This window comes from Schistosoma haematobium, chromosome 1 (assembly GCF_000699445.3).
Source record: "Schistosoma haematobium chromosome 1, whole genome shotgun sequence".
NCBI lineage: Eukaryota > Metazoa > Platyhelminthes > Trematoda > Strigeidida > Schistosomatidae > Schistosoma > Schistosoma haematobium.
In genome coordinates, this window is record NC_067196.1 from 75,062,525 (window position 1) to 75,089,614 (window position 27,090).

At 33.5% G+C, this 27,090-nt stretch overlaps 1 protein-coding gene across 2 annotated transcripts; it reads left to right on the forward strand.

Annotated features, from left to right (window-relative positions):
* Positions 1–26,850, forward strand: SLC7A4_2 (Cationic amino acid transporter 4; the record flags this gene model as incomplete). Of its 2 annotated transcripts, XM_012939875.3 has the most annotated exons (8): positions 40–247; positions 10,023–10,174; positions 10,777–10,958; positions 15,232–15,901; positions 16,778–16,999; positions 18,429–18,737; positions 19,908–20,016; positions 26,336–26,850. In XM_012939875.3, 8 exons carry the CDS (start codon positions 40–42, stop codon positions 26,506–26,508), a joined length of 2,025 nt encoding a protein of 674 aa, XP_012795329.2. In that variant the 3' UTR covers positions 26,509–26,850. The 2 variants fall into 2 exon arrangements, with proteins under 2 accessions (XP_051075144.1, XP_012795329.2); XM_051209683.1 differs by lacking the exon at positions 16,778–16,999 and having other exon boundaries at positions 1–247.
* Positions 26,851–27,090: the final 240 nt, after the last annotated feature.

Genomic DNA, 27,090 nt, shown 5'->3' on the forward strand with positions numbered 1-27,090 from the left:
GACTGGAATTCTGTCTGATAAATTGATTATCGAAAGTAAATGTCAAAGCAAGAAAGTAATCTATGTGTAGACGATAAGTCAGCTACAAAAACTACGGAACCGTCTCATAAAAAATCACTTGGTTGTTGTGGAGAGTATGGGCGTACTGTAGCTCATGGCCTATTTCGAAAGAAACATTTCAAAGATATATTTCATAATGATCTTAATAAAACTTTAACAACCATAAGTTTGATTCTTTATGGCTTAGGTAAGTTTATAGTAAACTTTTTGAAGTTTTGTTTACTTATATATTTGAAAATATTGATTGCGTTAAGACGTCATATTACTTTGATGAAGTCAGCTGTTTGATATTCCTTAGCAATACGTCATTTTTGTTTATAACAAAAACAATGTACTGATTCGCTTTTTCAATTTCATGCTCTTGTATATTTTAAATTTTCAAGAGACTTTACGTATACTTCTCAATTGAAAAAGTGAAAATCTTTCATACAGTAAAAATGTGTTTGAACGCTTTAATTCTGTAACAGAGGTAAACAGACAAAGATTACTGCTTGAATTTAATTCTCATCGACATCTGCTGTTACAAATTTAACTTATTTATTCCTAACATCTGCCGAGTTTGCCAGAAACTCATTTTATGCATAACATAGAACTACAAAATTATTCTTTGAGAGGTTGTAAATGTTATGATGATTTATCTGTATGTCTTTATCATAAACGATGACGACTAATCATATTCGGTGTCCAAACACGAAGTATAAGGTGAAGAAGAAATTGTCTTAATAACATAAACAAGCATGATAATAAGTATTAAGTAAACGGTTATGTAACACAGAAAATGACAGAAGTTCAATAAGAGATTATAGTAAGTTTATTGGTGGTCAATTACATAATTTGTATTTATTGGAAAGGAAAATTACAAAATTGTGATGACAAAGTAGATCGTTTGAATAACTTTGGTACAAAACAAAAAGTAATTGTAGTCGAGAGAAAGCTTAATTTTTGATTCACTAGTACCTACTGGCGGAATTAGCTTTTAAAATGAACTATCTTCCAGTGGAAACTTACAAAACTATTAGTTATTAGTTTATTTTCCAAATGAGAATAGGTACTTTTTCCAAGTCAAAGAATTATCGAAGCTAAAGATAAGATAATTGCTTTGTTTTCTGAGATTATCATACACTAGTTCCATTGATCTCAATACGTGGGAAACGCTTAATTGCTGAGAGTCAATGGCGTCTGAAAAAAGGTTATTGAAATACTATTTCAGTAATAAATGCAGCTAACATTTACTGGGTGATTATAAAATCATTAGAAAGTTCGATAGACAGGATTCCATTACAATACACATTACAATTTTACAGAAGATGCTTGTTAGTTCTGTGTATTGGTTAAATGATTTTCGAATAGAATAAAAAAATATTGGTAGACACATATGTCTTGGCTTTCAACCTTGAATAAAGTGTGAGACTTAAGAACCGTTACGTCTATTGTTTGATTGCTTAGGGAATACATGTTGACCTTATGAATGGTAGTTTTCGATTATTTCGTGAATAACTAAGGAAACGTATTGTACGAAGTAACTGATACTCATACAACTTGACCCATGGTCGGATGAATACACACAAATGATAACTTGTTTCCGTTGAAGTGGGATAAAAACTTTTGAAGATGGCAATTTGTTTGCATCTGTGCAGCCAATCGGTGGGCCTTATAAAACCTGGTTATTAAGGGTCCATTTTTTGGTAGATCATAATGAACAAAATATCTATGAAGAGCTCGTGAGCCAGGTAATAAATTGTTTGCTACTTTACAACTCTGAATCATGGTAACTTTATCATAAACTTATATGTAATACCCCAACTTAAGAGCAAGAATAAGAGATTGTTCTTAAAGAGAGCAAGAACGAAGATTGATGCAGAGTAATATGAACTTATTTTATTTCGTTAGGTTCTCATCAGCTGCTTACAACTTATACATACGAGGGTGATGAAAGATGAATATATGTATCATGATGTAGCGAAGATTTCAAGAGTTAATAAGGTTAAGATAATAACGGGAACTATGTGTAAGAGATTTTTCATTTAGCTAGATCTGGCGTTTGTGACTTAAGAATGAAAACCACATTTTTGAAGTAATTTTAGGGTTATTTTGTTACCTTTCATCTTAACTGGTTGTTAATATCATGGTTTAGACTTTTAAAATACCACAAAAAGTAACAAGTGTCTAGAAGACGGTGAATGAGCTGGAACAATTGATTTTAATAAGTGATTTCCAACAGATTTATATCTTCATTAACAACTTAGCACAATGTCAGTAATATGATCAGTTAAAGATTTAGTATCACTTAAGCTACTGTATGTTGGAACATACAACGATCGTAGTTTTTTTTCATTTAAAGAATTTGAATGATTTAGAGGACAACTAGAGTGCTGAAGACATTAGGATTTGAATTTCGTTTCAAAAATAATCATCTAACTGGGTTTTCGCAGTATAGTCAGATCAAAACAAGTTTACGTAGATCTATTAACTTTTCCTATCCAAACCAGATATAAGAATTATCGTTTCGTTTTCATTTTAAATGTTTTGTATTTCAAAGAACACATAGGTACTTTTTGTTATTGCTATGTTCAAAATTAGTCTCAGTTTATTTGATAGTGAATCAATAATTCTGGAGATAAACATGTTTTACTGAAGAATTAGCAGTAAATTAGTTGGTGTTTTGAATTGTTAATTTTGTAGATTTCTCTTATGATCGAATATTATCTACAAAATCCAGTTCTTGATTTGATTAATAATTAGTTTTACAATTAAAATAATTGATAACTATTAAGAAATAACACTTAGCATTATAAGCAAAGATGGATAGTGGCTAGCAGTGGAATTCAGGACGCGCGTTTCGTCCTGTCTGGGAATCGTCAGCTGGGTGTACCTGCACCTTCTAGTTGATGTTCGCTCTGGGACTCTAACTCGGTACCGTCCGGTTCAAATGTCATCGCCTTATCCACTTAGCTACCAAGTCCTGATAGCCACTTGCTTGTGAAATGGCGTGAAGTTTAAATTCACTTAGCATTGTCATATCCTTTCATTTTGTTAAAGTATTTTAATGAAAAACGGCAAAGAACGGTAATGTTATAATATAGAACTTTGTACAGAAATAATAATTTCGACTGAATATCTGTCATGTAACCCTCAAAGTTCCCAAAGTTCATGAATTAAGAAACTGTATTTATAGGGGAAAAGCTATGTTATTTAATTATCTTAATGTTATCTAATCCTTAGTGTTAACAAAATTTTATCCAGTAATTATGTGAAGCATTCAATAAACTTTTCACATCATTTGAATTGCTCGTTGATAACACCACTAACTGTGAGCACTAGACAACTGAGATCCCAGCGTGTGAATAGAAATCAGTTTCACGTAGATTTCGTGTACATCTTACTCACATGTGTCAACAAGTACAACCTCTATTGATAGTTTTCTGTTATTTGCTTTCAAATATCTGATAAAAAAAATCTATTAGCCATAGAAAACATAGTGGCACAAGTTCCACTGTCTCACTGTCTAGATAATTAGGAGTGCTAGTAAGTTCAAACAAATTTGAAACAAACTAACTAGTATTGGGTGATTACTTAGATGATTTCATTGGAGTCTTTTCCTAGATATATGTGAATAGAGCAAGAAGTAAACTTGTATGATAGTTGCTTGTAACCTTATTCGAAGTGACAAAAAGTACTGGCTGTATCAAGAGAAAACATAGTGTAAGAAAACCAAATTATTGACAGAATTGTGGTAAAAAAACCTTTGATTCATTAGTTAATACAGTTTTGAAAATGAATTTAACATCAGACTTTAATATTCTCTTTTTTTTCGTTATCTAAAAGAGTAATAATCTAAACTGTCCAGTAACATTACTTTTGCTATCTATGAGGAGGAACCTCGAGTCTATTATTATTTGTCTTTCAGGTTGATTAGGAAAAATATTGATTTTTAGTACGATGCATAACTAACTTTCATGACCTGCAATTTTAAGACATGACAATAGAAACTATGTTCCTTCCAATGATTAACTTACTGGTTTACTTACGCCTTTTACCCCTCGTGGAGGAGCATGTGCCTCCTACTAGAATTCTCTAGCCAACTCTGGCCTGGGAAATCCTTTTAATTGCTGTCCATCATTTCCATATCTGCTTCCAGTTCTTGACGCATTATGTTCTTTGGTCTTCCTTTTTTCCATCTCTCCTCAGGATTCCAATTTAGTACTTGCCTGGTGATGCAGATTGGTGATCTCCTCAATGTATTTGTTGTCCACTTCTAACGTCTTTACTTAATTTCCTCTTCAGCTCAAACCTGGTTTGTTCTCTGCCACAGTACACTGTTGTTGATGATAACCAGTCAGCATACATTGAGTATCTTACGTAGACAATTGTTTATAAATACCTGTACCATTTTGATTATGGTTGTAGTAGTTCTGGAAGATTCAGCAGCGTACAGTAGAACTGTCTTGACGTTCTTATTGAAGATTGTGACTTTGATATTGGTTGAGAGGAAGTTGTTTTGAGTTGCATATGTTGTTCAACTGTAGGGATGCTGTCCTTACTTTTCCAATCCTTGTCTCTACGTGTGCATCAGATCCTCCACGTTCATCGATGATACTGTCCAGATAGGCACATGAATGTTTACAACTACTGCAGAGCTTCTTCATCAAGTGTGATTGTATTGTTGTTCTCCATGTTGTGTTTGAGTATGTTTCTTCCGCCATCGTTGCAGAGGTTGCTGCTGCTACTACACTACTTGCTTTGACCTGCATTCGTTTGTGTGTATGGGATGGAAAGTGCTAGGTGATCTGTGAATTTCAAATTGTCTAGTTGCATGCCAGTCGTCCATTGCATCCCATGCTTTCCATCAGATATGGAGGTCTTCCTAATCCATTCGACCACCAGAAGTAATAGAAATGCTAGAGGGAAAGAGTAAGTAGTGTTGTCTGACTCCGATCTTTACTTAGAATATGCCTGTCAGCTTTCCTCCATGCACCACTTTGCAGTGTAGTTCGTCGTATGAATTCCAGATGATGTTGATGATCTTTCCAAGTACTCATACCATAGTCTCGAAGAAGTTTCCATGCGGTTACTTTGTTCACACTGTCAAACACTTTCTTATAGTCAAGGGAATTGGTGTGTAGTGACGAGTTCCATTCAATTGATTGTTCATCGATGATCCGTGGTGTCACGATTTGGTCTGTGCACGACCCATCCTTACGGAATCCGATCTGTTGATCTCGAAGTTGGGAGTTTGTTCAGTCTTTCATCCGATTCAGCAACATTCTGTTGAAAACGTTTCCTGGTGCCGATAGCATTGTGATACTTATGTAGTTAGTTGCCTTACTTGCTCATATTTTCTTTCTTTGGTATCTTGATAAAACATCCTTCTTCCCAGTCTGTCGTCGGCACTTATTCTTCATCCCAAATCTTCCTGAATAGAACATGGAGCATGTTTGCTGTTGCTTCTATGTGTGACCTCATTGTCTCAGGTGGTATATTATGAGATCTTTATGCTTTTCCACTCTTGATTTGTTTGATGACCGGCCATCCTGATTTCTTCAATCGTTAAAGGAATGAAATATATAGGAAGATTTGTTTGTGGTGTTTCGATATCCGGCAGGTCCAGTAGGGCTAGTGTATTCTCCTGATGATTAAGTAAGAAAACAATTTCTGAAATTCAAATGAACGACAGTGATTAGTAGAGTTCTGTCATATAGATAGTAATATGGGTGATAGTTGATTATTCAGTATGCAGAATTGATTATAGTTTGAAAAGCAACCTAGTGAATATCATCTTATTGGCCTAACTATAATACTCTAGACACAAATATTAGAGTTTGTTTGAATTTGTTCACTGTCTATGTACATTACCCAGGATACCCGTGATAGGACTAAACAACTCTTCGGTGTTTTCTAGTTTTCAGTCTATGATGTAAACTGAATTAAAAGTGAATAATCTCCACAAACTGCCTAAGCTCAAAGTATATCTTTATCAAATAGTCTGATAGATGTTATGTCGTTACTTACAATAAAGTGTTTTGATTTATTATTCTTATTGTGTATTTAATTGTTATAAAATTGAAAAGTAAATATGCAATTTGTACTTGAGTAATTCTAAAGTAATTTTAGTTGTTACAATAATAACATAATTTGCTTTGATTTCAGAATACATTTTTTGAAAAGTATGAATCATGTGTATCGCTTAGCTTATATACTAAAAGTAGCAGAGACTAGAAATAAGTAAATAAGATGTGTTGTCAATATACGTTTGCTTGTGTTAAGAACTCATTTATATTTTGAAGTAATAAAAATATTTTAAGATTACATGATGTAACTATTCATCATATATATATAGTGTGTGTGTGCGAATAAAGAACATGGGTAGATCATTTAGTGCATTTAAAACAATTTTCATTTATTGTGATAGACAGCAATTTATTGACTTGTGTTTAATAAACATATATCTTCACCTTCAAAATTGAAACTGGTTTACCGTGTTCAATTCAGTAAAGTGAATATGTTCGTTGTATAAATAGTATCTAGGTTACTTTTTAATAGTTTAATGAATTGACCATTTGAATGAGAAATGATGTAATATGTTGGTAACAGGCATACAATGGTACATAGAACAAATACCTAAAATAATTTAATTAGACTTTCCTGTTGAAATGACTTGTATGTAACAATCGTTTGGTTGTATTAAAGCAGACAATGAACTGGTGATTTGTTGCTACAATTTTGTTTGCCAACTAAATAGTTTAGTAAAAATGATGATAAAATAAATGGATCATTCTTTAACCTAATTAGTGTTAATTCTTTCATTAGGAAATGAAAACTAAACTAATCATTTTTAAATGTATTTTTGTTGTGTAGTAAACAAGCAAGCTACATTAACCAATGTACTGTTTATTGTCAATTATTTTGATTATGGATTCTTGTAAAACTGGTTATGATAAACTTTTTCATAAATTGTATTAATTCGGAATGATGAACTGAACACATTTAAAAACGTAATAGCCAACAGAAATAGTGAGAAACATTGAATTTTATCTCTGTAAACTCTGTAGTAATAATAATAATAATAATAGTCATTGTAGTGATAAGTTTGATAAATTAATGAGTGAACAAAATGAAACTTGATTAAACAACACCATAAATTTGGTAGATGACTGATTTGTGTTTCAATCAGCTGACATTTAAGTGAAGTTGTAGAGTCTTTCTTACCACTAACTTATAAGTTTGAAGAATGTATTTAAAGACCAGTGGGAGGTATGACTTTTTCACTTTTTCTTATTGATTACTCTGTGATTCATCTCCAAGGCATGCAATAAAATCATTATTAACCCAGCAGCTTAAAACTATTTATAATCTTTGTGTATTGAAATTGACGAGTTACTTTTAAGACGATTATGTTATTTAATAGTTGAATTTATCAGTCAATTGAAGCTAGATCACCATGGAAAACCTGGAAGCACTGGACGGCCGTTTTGTCCTATTATGGGACTCCTGGGTTCGAATCTCGCGAGGTGGGATCATAGATGCGCACTGCTGAGAAGTCCCACAAAAGGAAGAAAAGGCCGTCCAATGCTTCCAGGTTCTCCATGGTACTCTGGCTTCAATTGACTCATGAATTCAACTACTAAGTTACTATAATATCCACAAAACCCCTCTCTGATTACGTTATTGTTTATTGAAAAATAATTGAAAATCGATTGGTCCCATTGTTATTTTTAATCTTAACTGTAATTAAATGTTAGAATAAGTTAGTCATTTCAATGTTTTCATTTCTAAATCGAATCAATAATTACCACGAATAGTAAAAATAGATTTTAGTTCAATTCAGTTTTTGATGTAAACTATAAATTGAATGATCTCCATAAGATTTTGATACAATGGATGATTTATAATATTTTCCCTCACTATGGTACACTACGGAAATACGATAGTATGCTAACAAGATTGGTCTGGGGGGGATCGAGTTAATGTTAGCACTGGATTGAATACTTAAACGATCCACTACACACAAACCAGATCACGTTATATACCCGATTCATGATCAGGAAGAGAGAACACAATTAACGCTAGAGAGTACATTATTAAACACATCTAAAAGCCGTCATTGTCAGTGGGTCCTTAATAGAAGTCGATAAGAGAAAGGAAAATAACATATTTTCTGATTATTAAGTTGAATGTCTCTTTGTCCACACTTAGTAACCAATCACATTTGCCTTCACTGCCACACATTAAGTTTAAAAATTATTCGACATACCAGAAGAATACAACATTGGTGTCTTGGAAATATATTCACTGAAGAGACGTTATTCATAGACACTTTGGATGCCGAATGCAAGCTACCAAATGTAATAGGTAATATCTTTCGATTAGATTTATTCATGGCTAGCGATCATCTCTAATTCAGTATTTTGAGTTCGTGAAACTGAAACAATTTAATGATGAACAGAAAAACAGGTGTTAAACGTCTATGCAGTTTTTGGCTCTTAACATGAGTCATATTTGGAAACATCGTCTTTCTAAGTTCAATTTTTTTGAGTTAAACCACGCATAACTGTTCGTATTCAATCTTTTCCCCCATTCTATAAATCATGAACTGCTCATCACTAAACATTTATTCAGATTTAGTCAAACTGTTTGTCTTATGTTAATTATTTTAAAAATTCTTACATCCACTCATTGTTTAAAGTAGAGGATATTCATAAGTAGCTAAGAAAATGCATGGTAATTATACAGATGAGCATCTGCTAAATCTAAGTTTCTGTCTCCGAGTAACTTCGATTGAGTCTAGTGATATTCAAAATAAAATGTGAATTCATTGCTTGACATGTCATTACACTATGTAGATACTATTACAATAGTCCCCTAAAGCAAATGGGACTATTTTACATAAAAAAAGATATTTACTCGTATACCTGGATTCTCGGTCAAATGAATTAGAATTGATAAAAAGTGTGTTACCGTTCAACAGATTGTATATTTTTTTATATCCTTCTTATTTTTCTTGTGGATAGTTTAACAAACAAATTATCCTAGAAAAACCAGTACAGTTTAGTTGCGTTGATCAAATCTGTGATCGAACCAAAACCATTTGATTTATATGTTTTCTTTCAAAGTGACATATTTATTTGTATTTGTGTTCTTCTCATGCTTTATGTACGGTTCTGGATGTGGATAGCTGTGTATAAAACCAATGTGATTTAATTGTAAAAAAAGGTTTATCATTAGTTCAAGTTTTTGAGTCTGCAAATTGGTTTCATGAATCATGTTTATATATGCATTATCTGTACTTAAATTATCTTGTATAAGTATATAATATAGTGAGTACTCATGATGATGATTATTCTTCTTACTGAGGGAGATTTGAAGTAATTATTTGAAAAGCAACATGACATTATTGATAAATTTTAGGAAGGGAAGGTGAATTAATCCCATTCACTATTTGTTAAAATCATAATTAATAATCTTAGCTGATGAATTTTTACAACCGTTTTCTCTTTAGTTATCAACAGTGATTGGATTCATTTTAATAATAGTATAATTCAATTTGCTTTTTAGATTTCAATGTTACATCTTTGTCATTGGGTATCATTAGGCTTTGGTAACTGATGAACACATTCTTTTCTAATTAATTTGAGTCCTAAAAGTTTAAATAATAAATTTCATTCAGAGTTTCATATCATGACATTGTACACCAAACTTAAGTCATTGGTTTAATACTAGTCTACAGTTGTGTTTTATCCATACCAAGGAACACTTGATGAGAACTGATAATTTTGTATAATAAGCTTTATCTTGATTAAATAAAGATCATGTAGATGGTTTGTCGATTCAAAGAATACTAAAACAGGAGACATGAGTTAAATATATCAGTACATAGTATGAATAGACAATTTGACAGTCACATATATAAGTAATTTCAAGTCACCTTAAATTATTATGATATTCACTGATATTATAAATTTCAGCATGTATGCTGGATGGAGGCATTTATGTGTCGACTGGTGCTGTAATAAATGCACAAACTGGACCGAGTGCTTTTCTTGCTTATATTATAGCTACTTTTGTAGCAATATTAAATTCTCTGATATATTCAGAATTAGCATGTCATGTTCCAAAAGTAAGTAATTGTTTTTTACCAGTTCTTGATTAAATTAATTGAAAATTATAAAAAAATTCTTTGTTCCATTAATTTCACATTTAATGTTGTATGAATGTCTGATTTGTTATGGAATTGTGTATGAATTGTTAGAATTCGGTAATAAGGATATTGGATCGATTAGTCTATGTCAATCTTTGAAGTAGGCACCTCTGCTTAGACTCATTTTCTATTAGTAAAGATAATCGATGAGATTATTATTGTTTGTGTAAAGTATAAACAAACTATTTTACTTTATAAATAACTACCAGAAACCATTGGCGTAATTTTCCTTTATTGCTATTGTTAAGAGATCTTCCAAAGAAAATGGAGTTTTCCTCAGTAAATGAACTTATACAAATAAGAATGACATGAAATTTTTAAAATTATAAATTTTTGGTTAGCCACTTTCTGATATTTTAATGTAGGGCTCCTGAATAGTTAAAATTCATTTTTTGATGGGAATGCCAAAATGTGTCTTTTAGTGATTGGATTAATGATATAGAATTTATTATTTGAACGCGTGTATTTTTAAAAGTAAAAAGTCCTATTAATATATATTTACTGGTTTTAATTCTTTTAAGGATGTTGCATGTTACGGACATGCACACAGCATTCTTGGTGAACTCCCAGCATTCATAACTGCATGGTCAACGTTTATTGATTACATACTAAGTGCATCACTAGTTGCACGTAGTTGGAGCAACATAATCGACACTTTTTCAGGAAACAGGATAAGTTCGTGGATAATAATTACATTTGGAAGGTAAGTAAACCATCTCAGAGTTAGAAACTGAGTGATGTGGGATTGATTTCTTCAGTGAACACCAGTAGCTTAAAGAATACAGGTACACCTTTCTGACGAGTGATTAGCAACACGAAACTAAGGTCTAGGGTCTGTTATCAACTACTTCTAACCATATTACAATGAAATATAGTTCACGCGATATCAAGTCACTTAGATTGGTGTCCACATTATAACTTGATAGGCAGAATTCAAATAGCACTTAATGGACTATGCAAGCCTGACATTGATCATGATTCCGTAAGCCGTCAATGTACAAGCGAATATATATGTAAGTCATTTTGTTTGTTGAGATCTGCTTCATAAGTTTGGTACCATCCAACTATTCCAAGATATTAGTCTACTTGAATATACTATTTAATAAATTCATTGAATTAATTCATTTATTTATCCTGTAAAGTTGTGTTACTTTTTCACTTCTTAATCTAAGAAGAGTAAACCTAACTAATCGAAATCCTTTTACAATGAGCCTTTTTATCCCACTTTAGTTATTTCAATAGTATAAATATATTTAGCGATCAACCAAACCATTTTAAACATTCATGTTAAAAGGAATATTTTTATTTTATCACTTATTTATCCTGTCTTTTTATGACAATGATATATTCACCTTAAAAGTCCAATTACTTTACAGGGTGTAACTTGAGCCGAAAACATTTGTAGGCTTAGTTTAAAATCGTTGAAAATTTACTCATCTAAAAATGTACTTACAAAAGTGGTAAAATAGTGTGGTTTGTTTTATTCAGTTGCACTATATTCTCATGGTTTTTGGAAGTCATTTATAGTCAGTATATAATACTATTTAATATAAAAAGCTATAATTCAGAATAAGTGAATGGTTTCAATATTAATTGTAATCTTTTCTTGTTGTTTGTTTCAGTGTTATTCTATAATTACAGATCAGAATTTTAACATTTCTAGTACCATGAAATACCTTTTTTTGCGTATAAGACGCGTCCCCCAAGCTTTGTGATATTAGTGTATAGTTTGAAGTAGTCCTATAAATCATCCAGTTTCGCTGTTAATTTTAAATGAAATCAGTAGTGATTGGTAGATTGTGTCCGATTTTATAATATGTAGTAGCTCTATTCAAAGCAGTGTGTTATGAGTTACTTCTAGTACTTCAGTTACTTCTGATTTTTAGCTATGGGTTCACGGTTCACTGTAAAGGAAAATAATGTCATGAATCTGGATTGGATCATTTTTAGGGAAGTTTGAGAACTGTTCGATCATTGAATATAACACAGATCAAATAATAACATGCAATGATGCAATGTGGTTGGTGATAACTCCTGATAAAACTGGATTTTTGATGTAGACCCCTAGTCGAACAGATTTTGTCAATAAATCAGATCGAAAACTTGCATTGTAATCACGAATAAAAATAAGGAGGTTAACAATCAACGTAATTACATACTTGTGCATTATTTTAGTAGAATCTCATTATCGTTTTGGTGTTAGTTTCATCATAAAAAACTCCTGACTCAACAAAGATGTATGTGTCACTTTATAATAACTGATAGTAACTAACGAGATGATCTGTCTTTAATCAAACAAATTCAGTCCACTTACGAGTGATACTATTGTAAGTAATATTCGGCTGATTGGTGATCTACCTTTTCAGTGTACACTGAAGTCTCCTACAGTACTAGTAAAAACTAGGTAACTTTTAATGTATGAAATTTGGAAATCTTGTAAGAACAGTTATTAAAAAAGTGATGTCACGAAAGGATAAAATGGACAGCGGCTAATGCACCCAATAACTATTGATACACTTTTAAGAACACGTAGTTCTTTCTCGTGGAGTTGTGGCACAAATATGACAGGTTGCGAAATATCTCCAATGATTTTATTGAAATTCGTAAAGTGACATACATAAGTTGATATAAAAAGAAATTATGTGGATATAAAATTTATGTATTAACTAGCTATCCTAGTAAACAAACAGAAGTAAGTAAAATATTAAATATTATTTAGGCGTTCTATATTATCCTATTCCATAACATTATATTACCACAACAAGAAAACTGATTACATTTATGACATGTTGAATAATCTCAAAAACGTTTATCTGAAGAGTAATGAGGTAAACAAAATTCAGAAAACAGTTTAATTCCTTTGTTTCTTCAATGTAGGGGAAATATGAGTAAATTTTATAGGAAATTATGGTTTAATCTCACATTTTAGTTCGAAAACGTGATGTATTTCATTAGCTTTATTGATAATACTTCTACACTTGAAGAGATGGATGTCTAACCTAAGCTCTACTATTAATACCAACACTGATTTAGACACTCTTAAGTAATGGTTATTAAAAGAAACGATATAAACTTCATCTAGTAAGTTTTTATGCATGTCTAGTGTAGAGAATTTATCAAAAAATCTGAGCATGAATAAACTGTTTTACTGAAGGACATGTTTCGAGACGTCAGGCGATAGTAAAGTTTAAAGAAAATTAATAATCCGAAAGTTTTTCAATCGTAGGTAAAATCACATTTACTCAGTGTTGAAGGAATACCAAGTAAATCTGTAGTTAGTCATAAGTTTCTTTAAACAAACGACCAACATTAAAATAAAGTAAGAAAACTAATCGATATAGGCTATAGTTAAAACAAAATCTGAGTATCTGCTCTATATCAGCTGATTCGAATTGATTAGCCTGTTTAAAACCCACTATATGATCAATTCTTACTGATTTAGAGACGTAATTAACATAATTACTCATTGATGAATTACTGTCGTTTATTTAGATCGTTATAATATTTTGTTTCATAACAATAGCGAAATATGAATTAATGAAGAAAATTTTCAGTCTAAGCGACTGGTTTTGTAACATAGCCTTTCTCAGGCTGGATGACTTAGACGTGAAGGTTTATTATAATTTAAAACATGTCCAATTACAATTTCAGAAAGATTTGAGTTATTTGATTTGTCTGCAAGTGTAAAACCATTTGATTCAGTGACCCTGAGTGGCATTGAGTGTTCTCGAAATTTCGGGCTAATCCAACGCATTTGATACTTCCTTAGAAATCAGTTAATTGTTTCCTTATCTCACTAGTGGACTTTAAGAAACGCTCTGGCTTTCCCGTCAATTTTTCTTATCCAATGTTATTTTATTGCTTAACTGCAATTTACTTTCGTGTCTTAATGCAGCCAGAGGGCGTCGATTCCGACCAGTATCTCGGAGTTTAGCCTTCGGTAGGTTAGCGTCTAACCTAAAAGTTCGTTGTGTGCTGGGATTGAGTAAAGAGTTGAGTGTGCGAGAGAAGCCGATAGGAATAAAAACAAGCAAAAAAGTGAACAGATGATCCAATCATCACAGCACAACATTTTTCACAACTAGTGTTGTTTATAATGATTCTGGATTTGTTTCGTTTCTGTCGTAATGTCTTCAGGTCTGCACAAGGTTGCTCTTTAGTTTCTAAAAGATTTTGAAATCCATAGACTGTTTTCTATATCGTTTGGTTTGGTTTCGTTTAACTGAAACTTTTCTGCTTTCAAAAAATATTTTTTATGACACATTTTAACCGATGTATATTTTTGGAATAGACACTCAAGTTAGTCTCGTTAAGTAATCACGAAAACATTAGAGGCTGATAACGTTGTTCTCAATTACAATGAGACTTTCGATATTCAGTTCTTTAGCTCAGGAAATAAACCATTCACAAGTGTTTTATGACAATTTCGTCTGTAAGAGCTCTATTAGTCAGTGAACATATAGACTGATTAATAAGATGTCGGAGTTCAGTGAGGAAAGTGGTGGGTTGGAATTTCACTACAAAGTCAACACTGAAATACAGGCACACATGGCTGATGAGTTCTAAGCAGGAAAAAAATGTGTATTCTTTGTTCTGCTGCTATTCTGGATGTATACGTTTCGCCTCTGTTCTACGAGTTTAAAGAACGTTCACCAGTATTTTGTATTATTAAGTGAGAATGAATTCAAGGTGTAGAAGAATTAGTAGCATATTCGGGAGAAGTGAAATGTTATAATATAGACTATTTATAGTTTCACATAGCCAAATCCATACCATGTCAAGCATCTGATCACCAATAATCCTCACACGGTTGATTCTTTTATTGACATCTATCGGTTTAGTGGAAAAAGTCACTCGTTTTTACTAAATTTGTAATACAAACTACACATAATAATCATGTCTCTAAGAATTTTTAATTTTAGTATATAAGGCTAAATTGTCTTTTTGTTTTTCATTTCAAAAAATTTCTTTTATAGATTATCATCTCCAGATGGATTGTTATCAGAATATCCTGATTTCCTCAGTACGATAGTGATTCTTATTTATGGCATTTGTTGTTGTTTTGGACTACGTAAAAATTTAGCTTTGACCGTGATCTCAAGTGCCGTTAACGTTGGAGCATTATTGATAGCTACTATCTATATGTTTATTCATGCTAAAACAAACCATTATTCCATAATATATTCTGGGATCACAACAAATATTAAATATTTTCTACCTTATGGGATTCTCGGTTTATTAAGTGCAACAACAATTAGTTTCAATGCTTTCGTTAGATCCAGTGCACCATCATCACGTGCACAAGAAGTTAAACGTCCTCCTTATAGCCTACCTGCAGCCAGTGTAACCAGCATACTCATTGTGGGACTCGTCACTACATTATCTGCATTAGCACTGACATTATATTATCCATGGTTTTATGTCGACGCAGAAAATGCATTTTTAAATGCATTGAAAGATAACAAAGAATCTACTGGTGCAAACTTTGGAAGAATATTCATGTTTTGTTTAGTTGGCAGTGGGTTTGTACTTGGATTACTCACCAGTTTGATATCACCAATGTTGGCCAGTATAAATATTTGTTTAGCTATGGTCCATGATGGTTTTATGCCATTCATGTTTTCTCGTGTTTGCCGACCCTTCAAGGTAATTTTTTAATCGAAAAGTTAATGATATAAAGATATGCACACAAAACCCAGTTGTAATTTTGTTTGATATATGTATATATATGCGTTATCCCAATCAAATTAAATCGCGTTAAATTAAAGAGGCTTTCATCACTCCCTTTTCTTTTATCATTACTTCGAATGCGCTCATGATGACTGAATATTATAAGTTGTGTAGTAATGTGACGTAAAATATACACCAGCGCGCAATAAGATAATAAGTAACGCCAGATTTTAATCTAAAATGCTAATTGATGTGTACTGATCTATCAAGTAAAATGTAGGAAACACATCAAGTTATTCGGTAGACAATATGTCTGCATGTTAGGTGGCTGAGGGAAATCGCTAAGAAACTCTAAACTTAGGTTCTTTATGAGACTAATGCTCTAGCACGGAGTTGATACCGCCTCCTTCAGTTCTACGTCCTGAGAAGTTACTATTGAGTTATCCTGGCCTTGACCAACCTCCTATAGATGTGTAGTCATTTGTAATGTTTCGGAATGTGAAGTTGAGTATCTCAGGATCGGATCCATCCGAGAGCTTCAGTCACGTTATGATTACAGGTAAACCTTGTTGGTGAGTGTCGAACAGTTAAAAACTCAGGTATAGGGTTTCCTTTCGACTTGCTTCAACTGCAAAACATCAAAACGTAGTGAATGAGAAATATAGTCACTTAAATGAGTGGCTACGTTACGGCTTGCTCAATAAAATTTGATCAGCACTAAACGGACTATAGAAATATAATGTTGGTCACATATTAACCAATCTAGTTGATTTAACTTATGTAAATGTGATATTTTTAATTTATCACTAATAACATTCTTATTTGTCTTTCTTTTTTGTCTTCTTTGTTCAGAGACCACTAATGACGACAATATTCATTATAATTTTCACATGTTTGTTTAGTACAATATTTACTGTACAAAGTTTGGCAAGTTTTTTAAGTTTAGGCACATTAATTGCCTATTGTATTAGTGCTATCAGTGTCTTATTTCTACGTTATCGATCACAGACAAATGATCCTGAAGATATAAATGAATATGATAATGCTAATTGTAAAGGTTTTGAAAACTATCAGGTAAATACATATCTAATGCATTTCACATTCACTAATAAACTATTAAATGGTTAATTCACTTGGTATCGTTTTACTTGAATCTTCCCATTATTGTTTAAGAACTGAAATTGATCAGTCTCTTATTGGCATATGTACATACTGTGCGTATGCCTCGATATTGCCTTAATTTACAAGCATTATAAGCAAAGATGGATAGTGGCTAGCAGTGTAATCCAGGACGCGCGTTTCGTCCTGTTTGGGACTCGTCAGCTGGATGTACCTGTATCTCAGAGTCGATGTTCACTCTGGGACTCGGACTCAGTACTGTTCGCTTCAGACGCCATCGCCTTATCCACTTAGCTACTGAGTCCTGATAGCCACTTGCTTGTGCAATGGGAAGATTCAAGTAAAACAATACCAAGTGTATTAAACTTCACCCCATTGCACAAGCAAGTGGCTATCAGGACTCAGTAGCTAAGTGGATAAGGCGATGGCGTCTGAAGCGAACAGTACTGAGTCCGAGTCCCAGAGTGAACATCAACTAGAAGGTGCAGGTACACCCAGCTGACGATTCCCAGACAGGACGAAACGCGCGTCCTGGATTACACTGCTAGCCACTATCCATCTTTGCTTATTAAATGGTTAATAGAAAATCTACCTAGATGGAATGTTTTTTTATAGAAGAAATCAGAGTATAAATTAGATATGACAAAGTTTATTTTATGTTTTGTCTCAACAAATGATAGTATTTTTTTCGAAAGAATTTTTCGGATTACAAAAATATTGAGCTAATTTACTTTTAAGCTTATTCAAAGATGATAGCATCTTGATGGATGGACCAAACCATCCAGCTCAGAGAACAAAACTCCATCAAAATCATCCATCTAAGCTACAAATCTTCTCCAGCATCTCGATGATACCATCATTTAGAAAGTTTGTTTTGAAAACAGGGCTCCACTATGAACTGTATATATTATACAAGGACTAGTGATTGTAGCTTATTGTAACTGACCAAATCATTTGTCATAAATATTCTGGCTGATTGATTGCTGATTATTTCACAACTAGTGGTTTTTGTCCTCTTGTAGGTCAGTGAAAATAAATCGCTAAATATATTATCTGACCCGTAAATTATTTTCTTCCTTACCTCTTGATTAGTACGTAACCTCATATGTTATTTGGTCTCGAATCCATTTTTGTGATGCAATCTTTTCTATCCTCCTATAGACATATATTTTCTATATAACTATATATACGAATATACAGCTTAAGCAAATGATTTCGTCGAAAAGAAAATTTTCTTCACTGAATTCTCTTTTCCTTATTCAATATTATATATTTTTACTGTTACTTTACATACTTGTTGAAAACTACTCATGATATGTATGTATGTATAATTTGTGATACATCAATTTTGATTTTTCTCTATGAATGTTTTATTGCTTCACAGAATGTATATTACAGTAAGCGAATTGGTCAACCAGGATTCATTAAAAAGAAAATTGGTTTCCGTTTATCTGATCGTATGTTAAAATTTATCAATTCTGGTGTTCCTGGTAGTATGGTTGTTTTTTTAATATCTATTTATGTAATATTGAGTATTGCATTGGTTGGATGTTTGACCATTGGAGTATCTGGTAGAATAGCATCATTTATGAAGATCATTGCTACTGTACTTACTATTTTACTACTCATGTTAACTATCATTTTCATCGGTTTTATTAAACAGTTCAAGTCAAATGATGCTAATTCGTATCGAGTAAGTTATCTATTATCAATACTTTTAAATAAAATATTTTCTGTTGAAACAACTTAATCAAAATTCGCTTGGTTTTGTTTTACTTGTATCTTCCCATCGTTATTTTGGACTGTAATTGGTCAGTCTCATGTTGGCTTCATCGAGGCAATCCGCACAGGATGCACATATGCCAATATGAGACTGATCAATTGCAGTCCTAAATAACGTTGGGAAGATACAATTAAAACAACATCAAGTGAACTTAAACTTCACCCCATTGCACAAGTAGGTGGCTATCAGGACTCAGTAGCTAAGTGTATAACTCATTGGCGTTTGAAGCGAACAGCACTGGTTTCGAGTCCTAGAGTGAACATCAATTCTGGGATTCAGGTACACCCAGCTGACGAGTCCGACATAGAACGGAACGTGCGTCCTGGATCCCATTGCTAGCTACTATCTATCTTTGCTTAAAAACCTAATCAAAATATTGAAAGTGATTTTGTACGAGAACTAACATTGACTTGTAAAACAAAACGTTAACTTAGTTCTTTTTCCACTCTGATGTTTATTTATATGAAAACTGAATAGGCAACTCAGTCTGGTGTTGTCGTCTACATTGAACATCAACATGACAACGAAGTATAGTTCTAATTATGCTGATATTTAGAAAAATAATTTAAATGATAAATGAAAGAGTGTACCAACAACCATCTATTCTGACCGAGAATTATAAGTCATCACAGTAGTTAAGAGTTACAGTATTGTACATATTGTTCTTAAAAATTACCAGGTCTCAATGACATACATAATTATTAACATTACGGTAACATCTACGTTTAAATCTATCTTCGCGTCTAGTTTTACCTAACATCTGGAGCACGAGATCATTAACAAAATATTGGCATCTCTCACCTTCTATATTCTGTGTATTTACAAGTTACAAATGTTCAATTATATATATATATATATCCTTATTCATAACTATGTTCTGAGCCCAAATAAAAAGTATATACGTGTACCTTATTTGTAAATAAAGTAAGATTGTCACTCGACCATGTTGCACAGTGTTTGGTTAAGAATCATCTGACACCTCCATCCCCATAGAGGCTGATGAACCGAATAACACAATATTTGTTATTCATATATCAGAAATAATCATTAGTTGAGTGGTATTTTCGAACTTTCTTCCAGGTTCCGTTGGTTCCACTGCTTCCTTGTTTTACATTAACGATAAATCTACTCCTTCTTTCGCGAATTTCATGGTTTAGTTGGGTTCGTTATGGTATTTGGATGTTACTCGGTAAGTTGCTTCTCTTTCTTGAATTTATAAGAACAGTGTACTAATGAGGACTTTAATACACTAGATTTTATCATAGAGATTAAAATGCAGGTTGATTTTGATTATTATTAATATCGTGAACTGACCCAAGTTAGATGTCTATTGGTAAGTCGGTAAGTTTTGGATGCTGTTTCATCCTGGTGTAGGACTCCTCACCAGAGACCCTGTAAGAGGGAATGAAATGCAGAACCTTTGATCACACGAGAACACTTAAACTCTGGATTATTCAGCAGGAATTCGGTAGTGTGTATATTTACCTTCAATCAACTCATTACAGTGTTTAATGGGAAACTGTCTGACACCCGGTGCATTAGAATTGTACCAACCACGGTTTTTCATTAAAATTCCAGAATTACCTCTCGAAATTAGTCACCAATGAGCACATTGTGGATGAACAGTGATGAGGAGCTTCATATTAGAAAGAAATGGATTTCCAATGCTTCATATATGCTAATGAATGTCTAATTTAAATTAGTTCGGGATATCACTGACAATCACTAGTCGCCACAAACCTCAGTGCTGATAACTTCGACTGTGAATTTACTACAACTAGTCTCTAGTAGATTTTTATGCAAAAAGAGCAACAAATAATATTTACAAAACCAATCTTCTATACGTAAACCATTCATTTCATAGACTAAAGGAATATGATTTATTGTAAGTAAATTCATAAGCGCTTTTGCTTTAAACTTCTCAGCAACTGTTTGTGTGAAAATACTATTACACAGTAGTACTTTAAACAATCACATCGATAAAAGTTATCATAAAATTACAAAGATTTCCTCTGCCATTAACTATTCTATTAGAAGGTTTACCAGATCATATCGAATGGCATCTACAAATATAATTTTCGATTCACTGTTTATTTTATTCATATAGGTTTTTCACAAAATAAGCTTAATTTTTACTTCTGACATTATTTTACTCTACTAATATATCACATATGTTATTTACTAGGTTGATAATCATGAAAAATATAGATCAGCTGAATATACTAATAAATAACGTTATATTCTGATTTATCGACCTATAGTTACCATGTTTGTCGCAAAACTTGAAGCTTTCTAAGTTTGATCTCGTAGGGTGTTTAAAGCTATCATCAAACAGTTGTCTAGTGGATATCAGTTCATAATGAATATTACTTTCAAACAAGTGAAATAAATAATTTATTACTTAAATTCCACAGACTATGTTTTCTATTGTTTTGTTTGTAAACAGTCCAAAGTATAGAAAAGATGAAGTTATCACTAATGTATAATCATTATCATTTCACTATAAGTATTGTTTCCAAATAAATTAAGGATATGTTGGCCACTTCATAATAGTAAAAATATATATTTGTGATATCACAACGAATTAAAAATTGAATTTATGGAGTCTTCAAACATGAGTCAGTTCTTTAAAGAATGGGCAAATCTTCTTTAAATTCACAGAAGTTGAATTAGTATGACGAACAAATCATATAGAATGTTTACTACATACTGGTAGGTTTGATCATATTAATGTTATAACATTCAGATCATGCGTGATTCTGTTTTTGGTGCACACATGTGTATGTGAATGGGTGGATAAAATTTGATATTTATAATGTGAACTAATCACTTAGCTTGTATGTATGTTTGTGATATGGCAGTGAATAAACTGTATATGATTACTTGACAAATTTGTCATACTAATTAGATGGTTACTTTACTTATTTATGCCTGTCACCCCCAATGGAGCATAGGCGGTCGACCAGCATTATCCAACCTAATTAATTGGTCACTGGGTGGTGATCAATGTAATGTATGTCAGATATTTATAAATGCTAATGGAATCCTATCGACCAAGTCTCAATGTGGCCACTAACAAAGACCTGACAAACATGACATTGATCACCATCCAGTGATCAATCAATTGTAAATACATCTCAGTCAAAAAGGAGGTCAGTCGCGGCCTCGATATCTCAGTGGTAATGTCTTTGACTGTGAAGCTGGGTGACACGGGGTTGAATCTGTCAGGGAGCATCAGTTCTCTCAAGATAACAGGTACACCTTGCTAACGATTGCCAATTAACACGAAACCTGCTGACCACCTCCGACTCACTCTGTCCTGGGCCTTCCTTTCTAGTTCTATCCAGTTGTTGTTCATTCTTTTAATGTCTGTCTCCATTTCTCGGCGTAATATGCTCTTTGGTTTTCCTCTCTTCCTTTGGCTCTGAGGATTCCAAGTGAGGGCTTGTAGATATGCTGCTCTTGCTTTGCCGATCCGCGCCTTCACATCTGCATCAGATCCACTGTGCTCATCAATGATGCTGCCCAGATATGTAAAGGTTTGTACATCCTCCAAAGCTTCTCCGTCAAGTGTGATTTGATTGATGCATGCTGTGTTGTATCGGAGTCTCTTGCTTTTCCCTTGGCGTATGTCGAGACCTACTGCTGCCGAGGGTGCTGCTACAGTGGTCGTCTTCTCCTGCATTTGTTGTTGCGTGTGCGAAAGAAGAGCCAGATCATCTGTGAAGTCCAGCTGCAACCTTGCTCTCCACTATATCCCGTGCTTCCCTCCAGATGTTGACGTCTTGACAATTTAGTTGATCACCATTAGAAAGAGAAAGGGTGAGAGTAGGCAACCTTGCCTGACACCTGTCTTTACTTCGAACGAGTCTATGAGCTGTCCTCCATGCGCGATTTTGCAGTTTAATCCATCATAGGAATTCCGTATGATGTTGATTGTCTTCTTAGGCACGTCGTGGTGTCCTGTCGACTCTATCAAATGATTTCTCGCAGTCAGTGAAGTTGATGCAAAGCGATGAATTCCATTCAATTGATTGTTCCACAATGATCCGTTATGTTATGATTTGGTCTGTACACGATCTATCCTTACAGAATCCAGTCTGGCATCTACGGATTCCTTTATTCTGTTTAACAACACCTTGTTAAAGACTTTTCCTCGTATTGAGAGAAGAGTGATTCCTCCGTAGTTCTCACACTTGCTGAGATAGCCTTTCTTCGGTATTTTGATCAGAAGTCCTTCTAACCAGTCTGTTTGTACTTGTTCTTCATCCCAAATCTTATTGAAGAGAATGTGGAGTATCTTTGCATTTACTGCTACATCTGCTTTCAGTATCTCTGCTGGAATGTTGTCTGGTCCTGCTGCTTTGCCACTCTTGATTTATCTGATGGCCATGATGATATCTTCAATTGTCGGTGGGCCAAAATCGATTGGGAGGTCCGTGGGTGCTGCTTCGATTTTGGGTGGGTTCAGTGGGGCTTGTTGACTCAAAAGTTGCTTGAAGTTTTCTACCCACCTGTTTCGTTGTTCTTCAATGTAGTGATTACTTTGCCTTCCTTGCTTCTCACTGGTCGTTCTGCTCTATGATAATTTACAGAGAGCTTCTCTGTTGTATCATACAATTGTCTCATGTTTCCTTCTCTTCCAGCCTTTCCTGCCGTCATTGCTAGATCTTCCACATATTTACGTTTGTCAGTTCTGATGCTCATCTTCATTTTCTTGTTTACCTCTGTGTATTTAGCTTGTGCCTTAGATTTTTCTGCTCATGTTCGACTGGTATTGATTGCTGCCTTCTTGTTCCTTCTTTCTTGAATCTTATCCAGTGTATCAGCAGTTATCCATTCCTTGTGATGGTGCTTCTTGTGGCCCAGGACCTCATGACATGTTGAAGTGATTTCCTGTTTGATCCCCTTCCTGTTGCTCTCCACAGTAGTTCCTTCTCCATTGGGTAGATCATGAAAGGCCTGGAACTTGTTGCTGAGGACTATCTTGAATTTGTTGGGTCTGTCAGTACCTCGAAGAAAGGCCATATTGAAATTTTTTGATATTGTCCGCCCCGTTGTCCAGTACTTCTTGAGTTTCAATTTCATCAGCTCCTCTCTTGGTTCTCACGTCCTCCATCGTCCTCCTGAACTTTTTGTTGATGCAGATATGGTCGATTGGGTTTTGCGTAGTGTGATACGGTGAAGTCCATGTGATTTTGTGAATGCGCTTATGTGAGAATATAGTGCCGCCTATGACCAGTTTATTGAAGGCACATAGGTTTGCAAATCTCTCACCATTTTCGTTCCTTTCTCCCAGTCAGTCCATGTCGCCCTATGATGTCTTCATAACCGGTGTTGTCCATTCCAACCTTGTCATTGAAATCTCCCATCAGAATGGTCAGGTCCTTTGTTGGGCACATCTCGACGATTGACTGCAGCCTATCGTTGAATTGATCTTTAGCGTCTTCATTGTAGTCGTTGGTAGGCGCATAGCATTGGATGACGTTGATTGAAATGCCCTCTTTCTTTGTTTTGAAGGACGCTTTGATGATCCTTGGTCCATGAGATTCCCATCCTATAAACGCTTCTTGTGCTTGTTTTGATAGCTTCAATGCAACTCCTTGTGTATGTGGGGCATTTCCTTCTTCACGACTTGAGTATAAGAGAAGCCCCCCTGAAGCTAGTTGTTGTTGTCCAACCTGCGTCCAGTGAGTTTCGCTGACTCCAAGCTTCTCCAGGTTGTATCTCTTCATGACTCTCTGTGTCTCACACATTGTACGAGAATTCCATGTATCTAAATTAATGGTTGCTCTGGTTGTCAGAAGGGGTATCAGCCTCATGACTTCCGAAGAAACTCGGCTTTAACCATGAGGCGTCATAACTCTTCTGAATGAAGACATTCTAACTCTCAGGTTATAGTTAAAATTGTTTGAATTATGTCTCCTGCTTAGCATCTTTTTAGCGAGTTGGTTTTTTACGGGATGGGCTCGTTAACTCCATGCCCTACTCTCCTCCTTTATTCGAGTTCGAGACTGGCATTAACCCCAGAGGAGCCCCAGGCTGCCTTCTTTTATAATGAAAATAATAAGATTTAGTGATATATGAAGTAATTGAGTTGCTCATTTTACCCATAGTTACTAAGACATTTTTTAATCATTCGAAAATTCGTAATATCTATAAGATAGTTGCTGAGTTTAGAATATACGGCTACTGTAAGCTTGAAATTCCCACAAGATTATAAGGACTTCTGATTCAATAGTCAGAGTCAATGTCTTAAATTTTACTGCTAACCATGTAGTGAACATGTACGCCAGTGGGGACAATCGAATGTATTTAACACAAAATTACAGGACTTGTTAATAAAATCTAACAATCAAATAGTAAATACGTAATTTGCAAAATGTCCATCAATTGTCTCATAATGACTCAGACTTCATTGTTCTTACATTTCCATACGAATTGCATTCTATTTCCATTCTTTACTGTTCGATCCTCTTGTTTCTCTGCTGCCAGACCTTTTCACGACTAACATCATATACTACTTATGTCAATATAAGTAGCACACACCATAACCATATTGCCAAATATACTAAGGACTTGCTATTTCATTTAGACTTTTCTTGGTATAAGTTAAGTTTTCATTGTTTAATGATATCTGCATGCGTCAGCCAGAATACAACCAACTAATACATATTATGTTTTTGGTTGAGATCATGAATTAATTGATGTTAGACCACCGTTGGAAACCTGGAAGCACTGGACGGCCGTTTCGTCCTATTGTCGGACTCCTCAGCAGTGCGCATCCACGATCCCGCACCCCGCGGGATTCGAACCCAGGACCTACTGGCTTCGCGCCTGAACACTTAACCATTAGACCACTGAGCCGGCATCCAATGGTGTTAGTGTCTAACATCAACCAATCCACGAAATTGCGCGACCAACTTCCATTGTACTGAGGTAGATACCTGTCTCTACCCGACACGGATTAGCTCCACTGGTCACGACTTCTCGCTAGAACTCCGAGAATTCCCTTACGAAGCTAGTCACTAGTGAGCACATGTTAATTATCAGTATGGGGGTTGTGGAGATTGTTAAGTTTTTGGTTGAGATCATGAATTAATTGATAATAATAGTAATAATTACGTGAATTTTATATTCTTAAAGCTTAACAGTTAGTACATAACGTTTTTAATTAATAATACCCTCCCCCCTCGACGTACAAATTATTAATTATCTAATTTTAATAAAATTGTATCCATTTAATATCAACTTACAGTATGACATTTCATCAGTCAAATCATTCAATTGACGTAAACTATCTACAAATTATTCATGCAAAAAATCTAGTACACCATCATCACCATCACCACCAACAACAAAAAAGGTTAACAACTAGAAAAAAAAAATTAAAAAAAGAGTAATTCTTTAATAAAATACAATATTACTTTATATGTCATTTGCTGTACATTAATCTGCCGATTATTTTTTTTGTTTGATTTTTGCTATATCAAATTGTTTCCATCTAGGTTTATTAATATATTTCTTATATGGAATTAAAAATACTTATCGAATATCAGAAGAAAATGAAAGTGTAATTTCATCAAATTGTCTTAGTGATATAGAATATGAAAAGAAATCATCAAAAAGTAATTCATCAACGGATGAATCAATAGAATTTGTTGATCCAATCAGATTTTGATCAAATGATTTTCACTATTAATTGACATGAATTAAAAATTCGAGAGAAAAAAATTTTTTTTATTTATTTTCTAACATCATATGATTGATTAAATGAGAAACAGCAACAACAACAACAAAAACAAAAAACAAATTAGAGACAGAGAGAGAACTCATGTTACATTACATAGATACATATAATTCTTTCAATCATTTAAGAAGACGATAAGAATAAAGATTATAACAGAATAGTATGAATTCATTTTATTTATTTATTTTCATAGAATTCTGATATCATATATGTAACATTTTATGTTAAAAAAACAAGAGACAATATCATTTATTATAAAGATTTTTGGTTAAATTGTAACTTTCTTATTTAAACAAATCCGTATCAAGTAATTTCTTTATAATCTAATGTTGAATATTTGTGGAAATAACGTTTGAATGATAGCGAGGACAGAGTTTAAAAAAAAACGTTTTGATTGATAAGTGGATATATATATGATTGAAAAGTACTAATATTAGAAACTACTTCTGTATCAGTAGGCTTCAACATACATAAAGGAAAAAGCAAGATTCTCAATTACAACATAGAGAGAAT